This window comes from Lytechinus pictus, chromosome 15, assembly GCF_037042905.1.
Source record: "Lytechinus pictus isolate F3 Inbred chromosome 15, Lp3.0, whole genome shotgun sequence".
Taxonomy (NCBI): Eukaryota; Metazoa; Echinodermata; class Echinoidea; order Temnopleuroida; family Toxopneustidae; genus Lytechinus; species Lytechinus pictus.
In genome coordinates this window covers 8,319,553-8,333,875 of record NC_087259.1, presented here as the reverse complement: position 1 = coordinate 8,333,875, position 14,323 = coordinate 8,319,553, and the positions used below count along the sequence as shown (strand labels likewise).

Here is a 14,323-nt window from a genome sequence, read left to right as displayed (position 1 = left end):
TGGTGAGTGGAGCCAACAGCATGCAGCAACAGGCAACAGAGTTCAGCGGAACAACCAATACCAAAGCTTTGGTCTAAGACGCTAGCACTACTAGTAGTGTACGTGTAGCTCCAAATTAAAGGACAAGTCCACCCCAACAAAAAGTTGATTTGAATAAAAAGAGAAAATCCAACAAGCATAACACTGAAAATTTCATCAAAATCGCATGTAAAATAAGAAAGTTATGACATACATATGCACATCCTGAAAGTGATGGGTATGCAAATGAGGAGACTGATGACGTCATCCACTGACTACAGTATTTCTTTTGTATTTTATTATATGAAATATGGAATATTCTATTTTTCTCCTCATCAATCTTGTCAAGTGAAACAACAAATTCCTCCCTGAACATGTGGAATGAGCATTTTTTAAATTATATGATTGTCAAGTTGCTTATTGTCAAATCTATAAAAACTGAAATATTGTGTAATTCAAACAATAAAAAACAACAGAAATAGTGAGGAACATCGACTGTCTCATTTGAGTTGTGCATATCACTGTTTTGTGAAAAATAAGCAAAATTTTAATATGTCATAACTTTCTTTATTCTTATTGTAGTTTTTACATCCGATTTTGATGAAATGTTCAGCTTTTTGCTGGTTTGATTTTTATCTATTTATTCAAATCTACATTTTTCTGGGGTGGACTAGACCTTTAAGTTTAAAGAGAAATTCCAGTAGTTGCAATAACGCTGATTTCATGAGAAAGTCTGTAAAACCAGGCTTAATTGTCAGTATAGTGAGTGATTGTATTACCGACCGGCCTTGTATTACCGAACGCGCGCATCATACGCATCAGAAAAAAATTCATACATTTAAAATTTCGCAACATCCTTCCAAAGAGAACTTGAATAGAAAGATGATGAAAAATGGTCAAAAACACATTTTCAAAGTCTTAATATTCTAAAAACAATAAAATATGGTCAAAATAACTCATCAGTGATTTTGTTGTTTTCTCAACTTTTCCCATAGAAAACCCACGTTCGGTAATACGATACCTTTTTCAAGTGACCAAAATATTTCACATGCGAAGAGGGGTCCGATTGGAAGCAAAAATCGTAAAAAGGAAAAACGATTTCGGCAAAAATTTTACATATTTATATTTTGTAGGTAATTGTGTATTTATGGTGAAAGTTTGGTGAATTTTACAAGAATAATGTGCTTGATATGATTGAATTCATGAAAAGTGTTCGGTAATACGATCCACTTCCATATATCATCGAGGATCTAGATCTGGTACAGTTACATAAACTGAACTTTGTGAAATCTTGAAATCTACGCTGAAAAATGTTCAGACTGAACTTCCCCAACACAGATAAGCGCACGTGGGACAGTGTATAATTATTGCTTTGAGCGTCGGGCCCGACGCTCTACCCGAATCCTGTGCTTATTTGCTGATTTCTCAGCAATTACACAATTTCTTCCAGAATCCTTTGGCACATGCGTTTTATTTATACAAACAGACACTTTGGTGGTCATTTCATTGGATTCTGTACGAACTCATTTCGATATCGTTACCAAAACTAGCATTTACCTTTAAGCCTGTCCAAGTTATCCAATAGTGACAGAACATGTTTCAGTTTCAGAATAAGAGCCTGCGCGCCGGGTTCGTTTTTGTTGAGGGGTGGTCGATGATAAACCCAAGCCCTCAGCAACCCGTGAAAATGAGAGCAGAGTCCGATGTCGCCCACGAAATAACATTCGGGCAACATACCGGTATATTATTATTAATCGATGTTCTTCACCATCAATGACCATCAACCAATGTCATGCCTATTACATTTACAACAACTTTTATCTATGGAAATGCGTCATATAATTTCAAAATACATAAACCAGTGATAAAATAAATAAGAGACTTACTATTTTCAACAATAACATTCAAAATCAGAAGTTGGACACTATAAAAACAGTATTTCGGTATAGCTAGCTTGAGACAACCTCATTCTGACGTCATTTGTCATTATCAGGCCGCGCCGGCGTTTGCATGCAGCGTGCGCGCAAGGTACTAGGACGACGAGGAGGAGAAAGATGAAAAGGAGGAAGAAGAGGAGGAATCACGGAAGAAGAAGAAAAGGAAGGAAGGAGGTGGAGGAGAACTTGCAGGGGCCGCGGAACGGTTTTCAAAGTGGGGGGGGGGGGGGGCTGACCATGCTAAAAATCACAATCATATGGTCATTTTTACATTTTTGTACACGGTTTTGGAAAAAAGTGTGTGGGGGGGGGCTGAAGCCCCCCCAGCCCCCCCCCCGGTTCCGCGGCCCCTGAGAAGGAGCCTGAAGAAGAAGAGGAGGAGGAAGAGGAAGTGGTAAAGGAAGAAGAAGACTTTTTTTTTACTTTTCAAAGTAAAACTTTATTTACAATCAAAATTTTACAAATAAAAAACAACAGAAATAACATGTAACACATGTAAAACAGCAAGCATCGTTAAAACAAAATTAGCATATTATTTAATTAGAGTGATAGATATTGATGAGAACCAAAAAAACTTTTATGCCACTTGGCATGAGTGTAGGGTAAAGGGACTCAATTAAGAGTGTCTAGAAATAGATAGAATACAACGATCAATGCATAAAATATTATACTTAAATTAACCATGTTTTTATACCATTATCATCCGAAATGAAAAAGTACATTATTATAAGACCACTTTTTTTTCGAAATAATGCCAGATTGTTTTGTACCTTATGAAACTCAAAATCGATGAAGAATAAGAAGATGAAAATGAAGAAGAAGGAGGAGGAGAAAAAGAAGAAGAATAATAATAAGAAGGAGGAGGAGGAGAAGAAGAAGAAGGGGGAGAGAAAAGAGAAGCAGGGGTAGAGAAAGGAGAAGAAGAGGAGGAAGCATTCGAGGGGAGGCAGAAGAACAAGAGAAAGGAGAAGAAGAGGCCGAGGAGAAAGAAGAGGAAGATGAAGAAGAAGATGTGAGTGGAAATATAAATCAAATGAAAAATAAACTTGAAGAGAAAAGAATTAGAATTATAAAAACAATTAAGAGAAAGATGAGAAAAATTAAAAGAAAGAGGAAAAGAGAAGAGAGAAATTATCACCTTTTGAAAATACAAAGCTGAAAGGTCTACTCCCCACAGTTTTTTATTTTTATTTTAGATTTATCATAATATTGTGCCAGATAATATGAAATCAACAGGTCACTAGCGTACCTAAGGGGGGGCAGACTGCCCCCCTGACGAATCACAAAGCTCATGCAACTGATACAGGGGACGTGCCCCCCCCCCCTTTGACAAGCCAAATTAATAATTTGTAATGTAAAAATGCAATAAAAACAGACGTGTACCCCCTCTTTTGAACCTGAAGACCTTTTTTTTGTCATTTTTTTCTGGTAAGAAATCTTTTTTTAACCATATCCAGCACTCAATTATTTTAGGCTTAAAATAATGTATCTTCCACTCTTAATCGAGAAAGTTGAATAAAAAGTGCGACGCAAATAAGTCAGCCATGCAGCACTTCCAAACCTACACACACACACGCTTTTTTTTCAACATGTTTTTATTAAGGATTTCATTCAAATGGATTACATAAACTGAAGATATAAATACCAAAAAATAAAAATCTTCATTTTATATCAACAAGGATATTCCAAAAAAAAATATTTACCCAAAACTGAAGCAAGTAAGGATGGAATGAAATTCCTTAAAAATATACTTTTATATCTAAAAAACAAACTAACTAAACTGAGCCCCCAACCCTCTATGTATTTTAATAATAATTGATATTGAATGACTGAATGAAACATACACACACACACACACACACACACACACTCACTCCCTCCCCATAATTGAAAAGGTTCCGTACACAGTTAAAAAAAAGAAAAGAAAAAAAAGCAAATTGTTTAAGTCTGTCACTCTAACAGCAAGTTGTTTAAACTTAAAACAACTTGTTTAAACTTTAAACTTGTTTAAAACTTTGTTAGAGTGATGGGCGCCTTGAACAACATACTTAAACAATTGTAACATCATTTTTACAGTGTATAGTCCCTACCTTCAGTATTTTCCAGGGGCCTGTAAACGATTACTATAGTATCTGTCATACAAGAGGGGATGCTAGTTTGTTAAGAAAACTTTGACAAGGAATTCAAAAGATGTCGTTCACTCCGAAATGAAGGTGGCTTTGGATAAAATTGGACAAGCGAAAAATAACAACACACACACACAAAGTGGTTTTACTCCAAGAGGTTGATTTTGGTCACGAAAAAAATAACTAGCAAAAAAAGAGGGGGGGGGGGTCACTCCAAAATTGAGGTTATTTGGGTAAAACGTTTATTTACATTTCACCCCATCATGATCGGAAGCTTCAGCACCCCAGCACACCGCTTCCCAGGGCTTTGGTGTTTTCCAAAATTCTATCATGTGTGTGTGTGTGTGTAATTGGAGTTTAGTCAGACGTGTATCAATAAAAAATGCTTATTATTCACGTCTGGGACCCACATTCAACGTCAAGATCCGAAAGGCGTGACCAGCTGGAGCTCGAACCTCTTCATAAAATTGTAACTTCTCTTATAGTTAGCTTGGATTACAGGCGCACGTCACAACGCCCAGTTAAAGTTATTTTATTTATTTATTATTTATTCATTCATTAATTTTTTTATTTTTTTATTTATTCATACATTTATTTACTTATTTATCTATTTATTTATCTATTTATTCATTTTTTCATCAATTCACTCATTCATAATATTCATATATATTATATTATATTTATTTGTTTTTTATTTATTTATTTGTTTATTTATTTATTCATTCATTTATTCTTTGCTGCATGTGATTTATGTGTTATAAAATGGTGAATGATCCGAGACCGTTGTACAACTAACTGTCACACATGCCATGGGGAACAGCATCGCAGTAGCCGGATTTGTTCATTCTATACATCGCCTCGGAGAGGCGCCATCTATCGCTGCCAACTCCATGTAAACTTTCGTCCAATCAGAATTCGCCATCCACTTCTATGTTTTCAGTGTTCTTGCTTTCAAATATTCATCTGTATTTGAGAGACCGTATATTTATACGTAACATAACATTGTAATCAAATAGTTAAACCAAGATGAAGTGACAATATCAAAGTGCCTGTAAAATCAAAGAACAGAATAAATAGGGTTTTTTTAAATATACATTTACGTATACAAATATAATTTGTCTTGTCTTGTCTTTGGTTTATGCAGACTTGCTGTACTCCGCCACATTTGAAATCATACCGGTCCTTTCCCAACTTTTTAAATAAAGATTTATAAAACGAAAAGAAATAAAGGAGAAAGGAAATGAAAAATAAAGAAAGGACTTGTAAACGCAACCCGTACATCTCAGAAATCTGTGATACCAAATAAAAAGTCATGGGTTTATTCTAGCACTGGGCAAAATAGAGCCTTTTCAGATGACGTCACAGTGGAGGTCATGAAGCGGAGAAACCTTTGCAAAAAAAAGATTCATCACGGTCATAACGGTTTGATGAATGCAAAATTTTTCATTTGTTTGTCCTCCTTGTCTGACTCTGGGAAGGCTCTCTAAAAGTAAAAGGAAGTTTGATTTTTCACTTTTTTATTTCTCGCATTCTAAATCAAGTTGGGAGATTGTAAGCACATCGACCAAGAGGTGGCGGTCTTCGTTCTGTTATGCCTGCGGGAATAATGGCCCATCGTCATTTTGTTGCCATTATTAGTAGACATACTGGGTCCCGTTTCACATAGACTAGTTATAATGCACGAAAGATAACAAATTATTTATATCAGCCAATCATATCGACGGATTTCTGTAGCTTTTAACTGTTATTTTCAATCTGTTATTGTGAGAAGATTATCAAAGGAGACCCAGGCGTGGCGCCACTAAGGCGGAAGCAGGGGCGATGACCCCGATTACTTTTTTTTCGAGTAATGAATAAAAAGGAAAAGATGAGAAAAAAGAAGGGATGAAAGAAGAAGGAAAGAGAGAAGGAATGAGTAAAAAAAATACCAAGGCCAGGTTATTCTAAAATACCCTATAAAATTAGTTGAGAAAAACATGACGTCCCAGTTCGGTCATCTTTCCCACGTGTAAAACTACACTGGCGCAGCCCCTATATCCATGAGGAAAGGGAAGATCCTAAAACATGAAAATAGATTTAAATGACAACTATGCATTATCTAGAAAGTTCAATTTATGTCCCTGGAATTTTCTGTTTCTCATGCCAATACACGCAGACTAAATCTAAATTTAGCATTTTTGTTATATTTTTCGGCTCTTCAAAACATAGATGATGAATATCATAGCTACAGACGTCTTGACTAACAATATTGTAAAAAAAGAAACCCCAAAAAGTTAAAGTTTACAAAATCTTCCGATACTGTATCCGGTCGACCGTTCTGGGAGTCACAGAGGCGGATCCAGGCAGAGCACTGTCCACGGAGGATTATTCTATCGTTACTCAGATGCTGAGCATTGTCACAGCGCCATAGGCGGCGGAAGCGGGAGGGGGGTTCCCCCTAAATTTGAGGTGGGGGACGATCCCCCCTAAATTTTTTGTCGACCTTTTTTTTTTTTGCTTCTCAATTTTGTTTCCTGTGTCCATCCTAAAATTTTGGTTGATAACCTTTTTTTTTCTTGTCAAAAAATGTTGGTGGTCCCCCCTAATTTTTTTGGCTTCCGCCGGCTATGCACATCACCACAGTAACAACAATAGATACTTCTCCGTGGCCAGGTCCATGGATCGAGGTGGGGGCCCAAGAGGCCGCCCCCTCCTATTGATGGCGCAAAAAAAGGGGGAAGGAGGGAGAAGGGGGGAAAAGAGAAAAAATAGGAGGGATATTGATAAAAGTGACACAATTCTTCGTAAAATGACTCTACAGGTTATATAACAATTGTCACCTGATACCGAAACACATAAAAATATATTAAATTTCAAAACAAATAACTACACATAACAAATTCATATACGATTTCAAATACGTCTTTATTCATTCTAGAAATAGTATAAAAAGCTCATGACATAGTTTACATCTGGTTACCAAACTGAAAACAGGTTAAACAAATCAGATACAAACTAATTATTAATATTAATGGTTTTTTAAGCGCTCATTCGACAGATGGAAATATTTATTATATTTATAAAAAGCATATCTTTTGTGATATTAATTCCGCATAGAAAAATAAATTGCTATTTTCCGACGAAGATTTACAGGTGCTGTACAAAATATACGTATTTGTTGGCTTGTTGTGTTTGCTCCATCTATGGAGCCAAAAGTGTCAAAATTTTTATTAAGTTGTATGTTTTTTATGTTTACTGTGCTTTTTCTTGATTCATCGATGGTGAAGACAATTATCTTTTTATACTTTCTAGACAGTTATGAATGATTTGAGAGCAAAATGAGCTGAAATATGATATCTCTACTCTCAGTGATTTATGTAACAATTGGCTATCCATAATTAAACCGAACTTTAAACCTGAGTTTAAGTTAAACCTGACTTCAGAATACGGGCAAATGTATGTACTGGCATTGCCACACGCTTAGCTCATTGGGACCAATTGAACGAGCTTTTATTCTCAATTGGACACCACAAGTTATGGCTGCCAGAAATACTGAGCTTTCAGGTCGGATTCATCTATAACACAAAAGAAAAACAACAACAAAACATGCACATGAGGGAAGCTGCTGAACCGAAAAAGAAAATGATGGAATGAAATACAAATCAAATAATATTATTAAAACTTGGTCGAAGAAGATGTAATTGTAGGATTATCAAAACAAACTAACGAATTGAGAATTTTAACCGGGTAAAAACGTGATGAAGACCTTTTGAGTAAAATATCGCCAGCTTTAGTTCAAAATCATATGAAATGGAAGGACTGGTTTTAGTGTTATCAATATTTTCATTTCATTCGTTGAATAAAGATAAAACATCACAAAAAGAAAACAAATTGATGATAAACAATTAGGAATCCACCACTGAAATGCCAGGGGCGGTTAACTTAAACCTGTGACTGTTTATTATTTTGTGTTTAAATCTGTGCGTGAACTGAAATAATAGCTATTTTTACAATAGGTTATCACAGTTAGGAAGTGGGTGAGGGTTCATGTTATCAACTCACATCAGTTTTTTATTGCACATTCTTTTAGCTTAGTTTTATTTTTTTGCATTGTGATTTGAAGTTTGATATTGCAAACCTATAGACATTTCCATTTTAAAAAAACGTTTGGATAAATTAACAAACAAGGCCCAAATATTGCAATCAACATAGAGCCTAAAGCCTCTTGCAATCATGAATTTGATTTTTTTTTCTTCTGAAATTATAAAAACGGTTACAAGCAAATTATAGTTCATTCAGACTTTCTATGTCGCGAAACCCTGAAGATACAAAAACTGATGAATGCTTTCAGTATCCGATACAAGAGCCAACAAACTGCACACAGAAATGAACCAATAAACAGAAACACATCAATAAGATTTCGTTGAAAGTAATTCAGCCCATAAGATGTGGAATCCAAATAACTACCACCGTGTTTCATAGCGTGTTCGACCCAAAAGGCAGCCCTATCCGCAGGTCGCTGAGGTCGATCGTGGAAGATGGCCGAGACTCGATTCATCGCTTGTCGGTAGGAGCTGTTGCTGATGACATCCTGGAGGGCTTCCAGGAGGACATCGGCGGTGATCGTCGTTTTGTCGATGTTGCGTCCTATGCCTCGAGCCACCACGCGAGCACCGACATCATATTGGTCCGCGTGGATAGGGAATGTGACGAGGGGCACAGCGTGATAGATGGCCTCAAAGAACCCGTTGTTACCACCCTGGTAAAGCAACACCTTGGTCTTTGGATGTCCTAGAATATCGTTCTGAGGTATCCAAGGTAGGACCCTGACGTTGTTGGGAATGTCATCTAGTTCAGCTGCCAACTGCCAGACGACCTTCTGAGGAAGTTGGGCAAATGCCTCCGAGAACGCTTTGACGATTCTGATAGGGACATCCGTGAAGTAGGTTCCGGTTGTGCAGACTATGACGCCGTGTTCCCCAGAACTTTCCATGAATGTCTCGAGCTCTGGTGACAACGGGGCCGAGGGTCGGGTCGTAAGTCCTCCGACTGGTTTTAATTTTGGATGCAGTGGGCAGGGAAATTCGTGAGCGAAGTCCGTATTCATCAGGAAAAGCTCGTTCTGCGCCATGACGTCTGCAATACTGTCTTCCGTGATGTTATATCTATCGATCAACTCTTCATAGGGCTTCTTGAGATCATAGACTACTCCCATGACAAGAAAAGTTTGTAAAACATTCAGGATACGCTGTCCAAACGTCATTTTGTTGGTAAAACCCGAGAATACTTCAGGAACATAGGATGGGTTCATTGATCCATCCCGGAGGTATATGTCACTGTATGTACAGGGTGAGGGAAAAGAAACCAAAGTGAGATACGGAATCCCAATACTCTTAGCAATCAATGGGCCACAGTACCAAATCAAGTCATAAACCAGAATGTCATAAGAACTGTCCCTGAGGCGATTCATGAAACGTTGGTCCCCCAATATGGTGTCGCAATCAATCGCTCGTCCATCTTTCATGATCTCCAGTAATGTTCTCATCTGCAAAGTGGCCGAAGAGAAGGCTCTCCGGTTGAAAGCGTCAAACTGACCATGGACGTCCTCAAGAGGAATGGTGTGGTTAAATACCTCAAAGGCGAAGATATGTGAATATTTTTCATCCTTGGCCCGGTGCTCGAAAGCATTACTAATCAACATGGTGACACTGTGGTTCTGCCGGACCAGGCTTTCCCCAATCGCCGCCATGCAGTAGAAGTGACTACCTTCGCCTAGAAGGGCATTCATAAGCACTTTGCCTCCAGAGACCAGCTCTGGTGAGAGTATCAAAAGACCGAAAACAGCGAGAGCTTGGAGCACCGACCCACAAGGCGAAAAGGGAGCCATGTTTTTCATGTCTAAAACACAACGTGTAGGCCAACATTCCACCCCCTTTCCACATAGTATAAAAATACCATACTCAGATGTACATGTATGTAAAATGCATATAATACCCGGAAGAAGAGAATAGTTCAACTATGGCGGCACCATGGTATTTTTGGGGGTGAGGAGACAACCCCAAAATGTGACGACATTTTTCCCAATTAAATAGTTATAGGGTATATATATAGCAACACGTACGATCCCGATTTATCTTTTCATACCATGTTTTCTTCCCTTTCTTTCCTCTGTTTTCTCCTCTGTTTCCTTTTTTTTCACGCCCCCCCCCTCCCCTTCCCCACTTTTGCATTTGGACCTTGGTCTGGTATATAAACTTTGCATTTACAAGTCGAGTCAACAAAAGGAAATCCGTAGACAAAATATGACCTTTACCCCTTGTATACTGCATAGGATTCCGATCACACCGGCAAATCCTCCTCTCACACCGACGCGTCGCTGTTACGTTATCATGGTTTCTGACTTCCTAGGCACAGTCATGTGCACTATCGGTCGGTTTTGAGTCTCGTTGGTGTGACAGGAGTTATACGCGGTAGATTTGTCTGGAATCACGTCGCAATCGCATCACAAAGGTTAGCGAATAATCGTAGGCCTACACTTGATTTTCACGACTGATTGTACAGCGCGTCCCCAAAAAAATGTCCCTCTGACATAGGACTGAATTAATTCTAAAATGTGGTAGTATTCTCAAATAAATGTTCATGAGTAGAAAGCTAATTTCATGATCTAACTTCTATGAAAATTTCATCGGTCTCGCTTCAGCGGTTTTGAATACACACTCTGTTACGTAACAGTGGTGCATTTTAGCCCATTCCAAGTTTACAGCATTGATGCATATCTGCATTGTCTATGGCATGTTAACCCCCATTTTTACATCCATCTGAGCAGAGACATTTCCCTAATCATATCCAGGCTCATCAAATTATAAACTTGGGCATGTTCAGAAGAGCAAGAAATATAAAAAAATAAAGTTTTGTGATGATTCATAAGGGGAATCAGTGCACCAACTTGAAAGAAAATGTGAATGATGGATGAGTAAAATAAGCTCAAAAATAAAGGGGAATCCGCAAGTTAAACACCCTTTGCGAAAAAGGAACTTTACCAGAGAAAAATTTGACTTTTTTTCTTTTAAAAAGTTACATTGAATTAACTTGACCACAGTAGCTTATTAACTAAAAAAAAACATTAATAAAAACAAAAAAATACAGTATTAAGCATGAATTACATGTAGGCATGAAACAGACATGACCCGTTGTCTTAATCATTGTGCATCTCCCATTTTCAAACATGAAATGAGCTGTCAAATATTGTTTTTGCCCTTCTAAACATGCTCAAAGTTGTGATTTGATGAGCCTGGTTAGATCATGGAGATTTCCCTGGTCAGATCAGGGAATTCCTTGGTCAGAATGGTCAAAGGGGGTTGATATGCTAGAAAGTGCAGAACACACAGTAGTGCTGCATGCATGCAAACTTGGAATGGGCTGAAAAGCACCACTTTTACATAATAGACTGTGTATTCAAAACCACTGAAGCGAGACCAATGAAATTTTTATAGAAGTTAGAACATGAGATGAGCATCCTAGTTAAATACATTTCATTGAGAATAATTTTTATTTTTTGAAGTAATTTAGCCCAATATAAGAGGGACATTTTTTTTGGGACGCGCTGTACATTGGGTAAATTGCCAATTCATCCACTCACCACATGGTCTATTTTCATTTAGTCTAATCCAATATGCCATCAACATTTCGTCTAACAAACATTTGGTGCAATAAACATTTGGTACAATCGTCACTTCGTCTAATAACCATATCTTCTATGACCGATTCGTATCATAACCAGTGAGGTGGTCTAATATCCATTTCATTTTTATTCATTTTGCACAATAAACACCGAGTCCAGTTAGACCAAATACTATATGGACTAATGGCTGGTAGAGCAACTGGTTATTAGACGAAATGGTGAGTAGACGAATTGGCAAGTAGACCATGTGGATACTCAGACGAACTGATGGTAGACCAAATGATAGTAGAGGAGTTGACAATTGGACGAATTGGAAATAAACCGTACATTGTAGTTAATGCAATCAATCGTAGGTCATTACTAAGCTTTGTGTTACGGGCCCTGTTACAACCGATAATTGCCACCTTTTGCAATCATCACGGACGCTAATATTAGGGTCCCCTAACACAAAAGTTGACGCTTAATCGTACACTTGGTTTTTAAGATTGATTGTACATTATAGTCAATAGAATCAAACGTAGAAAACTGCTCTACAATCAATGCTAAGATTTGTGTTACAGGGGGGTTACAGGCCCTACAGATCTGCTTTTCGTGTGCAAAATTCTTTCCCGCGACACCCGCACGCTATACATGCATGTATTACAACTGATGGCTGGAGATATTCGAAATGCAGGACCTAAAATAGAATATGACATGGATAAGAAAGTGGTTTTTCAAACAAACCGAGTACATATTGAGTGAGGAACAACTTAGTCTTACTAAATTAAGGCCTAGATATAGATCATTACACTCCATCGAATCGATATTGCATTTAATGTGGATTATTGGTGGATGACTGGCAATTGATGCCATGGGTCAGATCACCTCCCTAGCCGAACCCATTTCGCATATGTACACAGCGTATGCAATACGTTTGCACGCGGGTTTCTTTTGTTTCTTTTGTTCACTCCTTCTACACAAACGATACGCCTCTAGCACACGATGTAAAGGGTATTATGTTTTACTTTCCCCAGAAATGGGGGGTTAGATTCAAATTCCGGGGGAACCACTTCGATTATTGATGAGTGGATACCAGGCACGACCATAGGGTTTCGAAAAGTATCCTAAACAAGTGAAGCAAGTCTTTTCCAGATTATGAAAATGCATCTTTTAACAATTATTTGGCTTGTGAAACCCTACACGTATTGGAAATATATCAATTTTTTCAGTATTTTAATCATCGTTTTTGACACCTTTATAACGTTACATAGGCCTATACGTAACGTACTTACCCACTCTTTCCATTTTTATGCGTTGTTGCGCCTGGTATCCACTCTTCAATGAAAGTGGGCCCCCCGGGCGGCCTCTCGAGCTCTGGGAGGAACCAAATGTGGATTTGGAAAGTCGTCCTAAATCGGATATATCGCTGTTACCGTAGTAGCAACCACAATTTTGCACACGAAACGCAAATTAAATGTTTCCGTTCCAGATGCGAAACGAAAAAAAAAACCTTATGTCACACAATTTGCATTGCAGGACAGAGTATTAAGACCATGACGACGGGCCCAAAAGTATCTTCTAAAATCAACTAACGTCGTAAATAGGCGTTCGCGTTCTTCCAACGAAAGGTCGGGAATGTCAACCTTTAAAATACCATACTTGAAGTTTGCAGATTTGGTTCCTCGGCGTTTTTGGTTCTATTGACTATACGTGTAATTCAGACAACCTCGGCAGCGCGCGCATGCGCGGCTCTGGCAATGTCGATCGCAATGGGGGGGGGGGGGGGATTTTCGTCCGCCTTTAGTGAATTTTTATTCAGGGGCGGATCCATACAGCGTTCGACATAGGGCTCGATGGGGGTGAGGATTAATAGGAGAAATAATGTCTCGATATTTCATGTATTACATAGACCTGGCACATACGCCAAAACTTTGCTATTTATTATTATCAGATTTTGATGAAATTTTCATCATTTTGTTTTTGTGAATTTGTATACTATTTTCAGTCCGCAGTATGCATCGATCTCTTTAACTGTGCTTTTTCACACCAATGTTAGTGTCAGTTTGCCAGACTGTTTGGCGAAAATGTGCACCCCCATACAGTGCGTATAAAAAAAACGGGACAGTTTTGAAAAGTCTATAAAAAATTGTTTCAAATTATGATATCTATATTTTGATGTTAATAGATGCTCTGAAATCTTATCTTTGAAATACCATTTAAAAAAAAATTGTTCATGCTTGAGCGAACACGGGACGTTTTTGTCGGGGGTTCAAAGAGAGGCTTGCGCCAAAATGGCAGAAATTAGAAATTTGATGATCAGACTTTTTGCTAATCAGCAGGCTTCCTTTTTACCTTTTCATTATCTTCGCCATGATTTTCGAATTATGCTGTCAAATTTTATTTACAAATGTATTTATATACTTGAATTATTTTGTTTTTTCATTAAAACTTCTTTAACCTTTGAATTTTCCTTCATAAGTAAGAAAAGAAGACTTTTGTCAACCCAAGGAAGAAGATTTGCATTATTAATCATGTTAATTGGGAGAACTTGTAATTATTCAAATCGTATTTTATTAGGTGAAAAAAATTACGTTATGGTACCT

General features: G+C 37.7%; 1 protein-coding gene across 1 annotated transcript; it reads right to left on the bottom strand.

Moving 5' to 3' along the window:
• Positions 1 to 6,973: 6,973 nt before the first annotated feature.
• On the bottom strand, positions 6,974 to 10,032 carry LOC129278303 (UDP-glucuronosyltransferase-like). The gene has a single exon (XM_054914503.2). It carries the CDS (start codon positions 9,954 to 9,956, stop codon positions 8,352 to 8,354), a length of 1,605 nt encoding a protein of 534 aa, XP_054770478.2. The 5' UTR covers positions 9,957 to 10,032; the 3' UTR covers positions 6,974 to 8,351.
• Between the last annotated feature and the right edge of the window lie 4,291 nt (positions 10,033 to 14,323).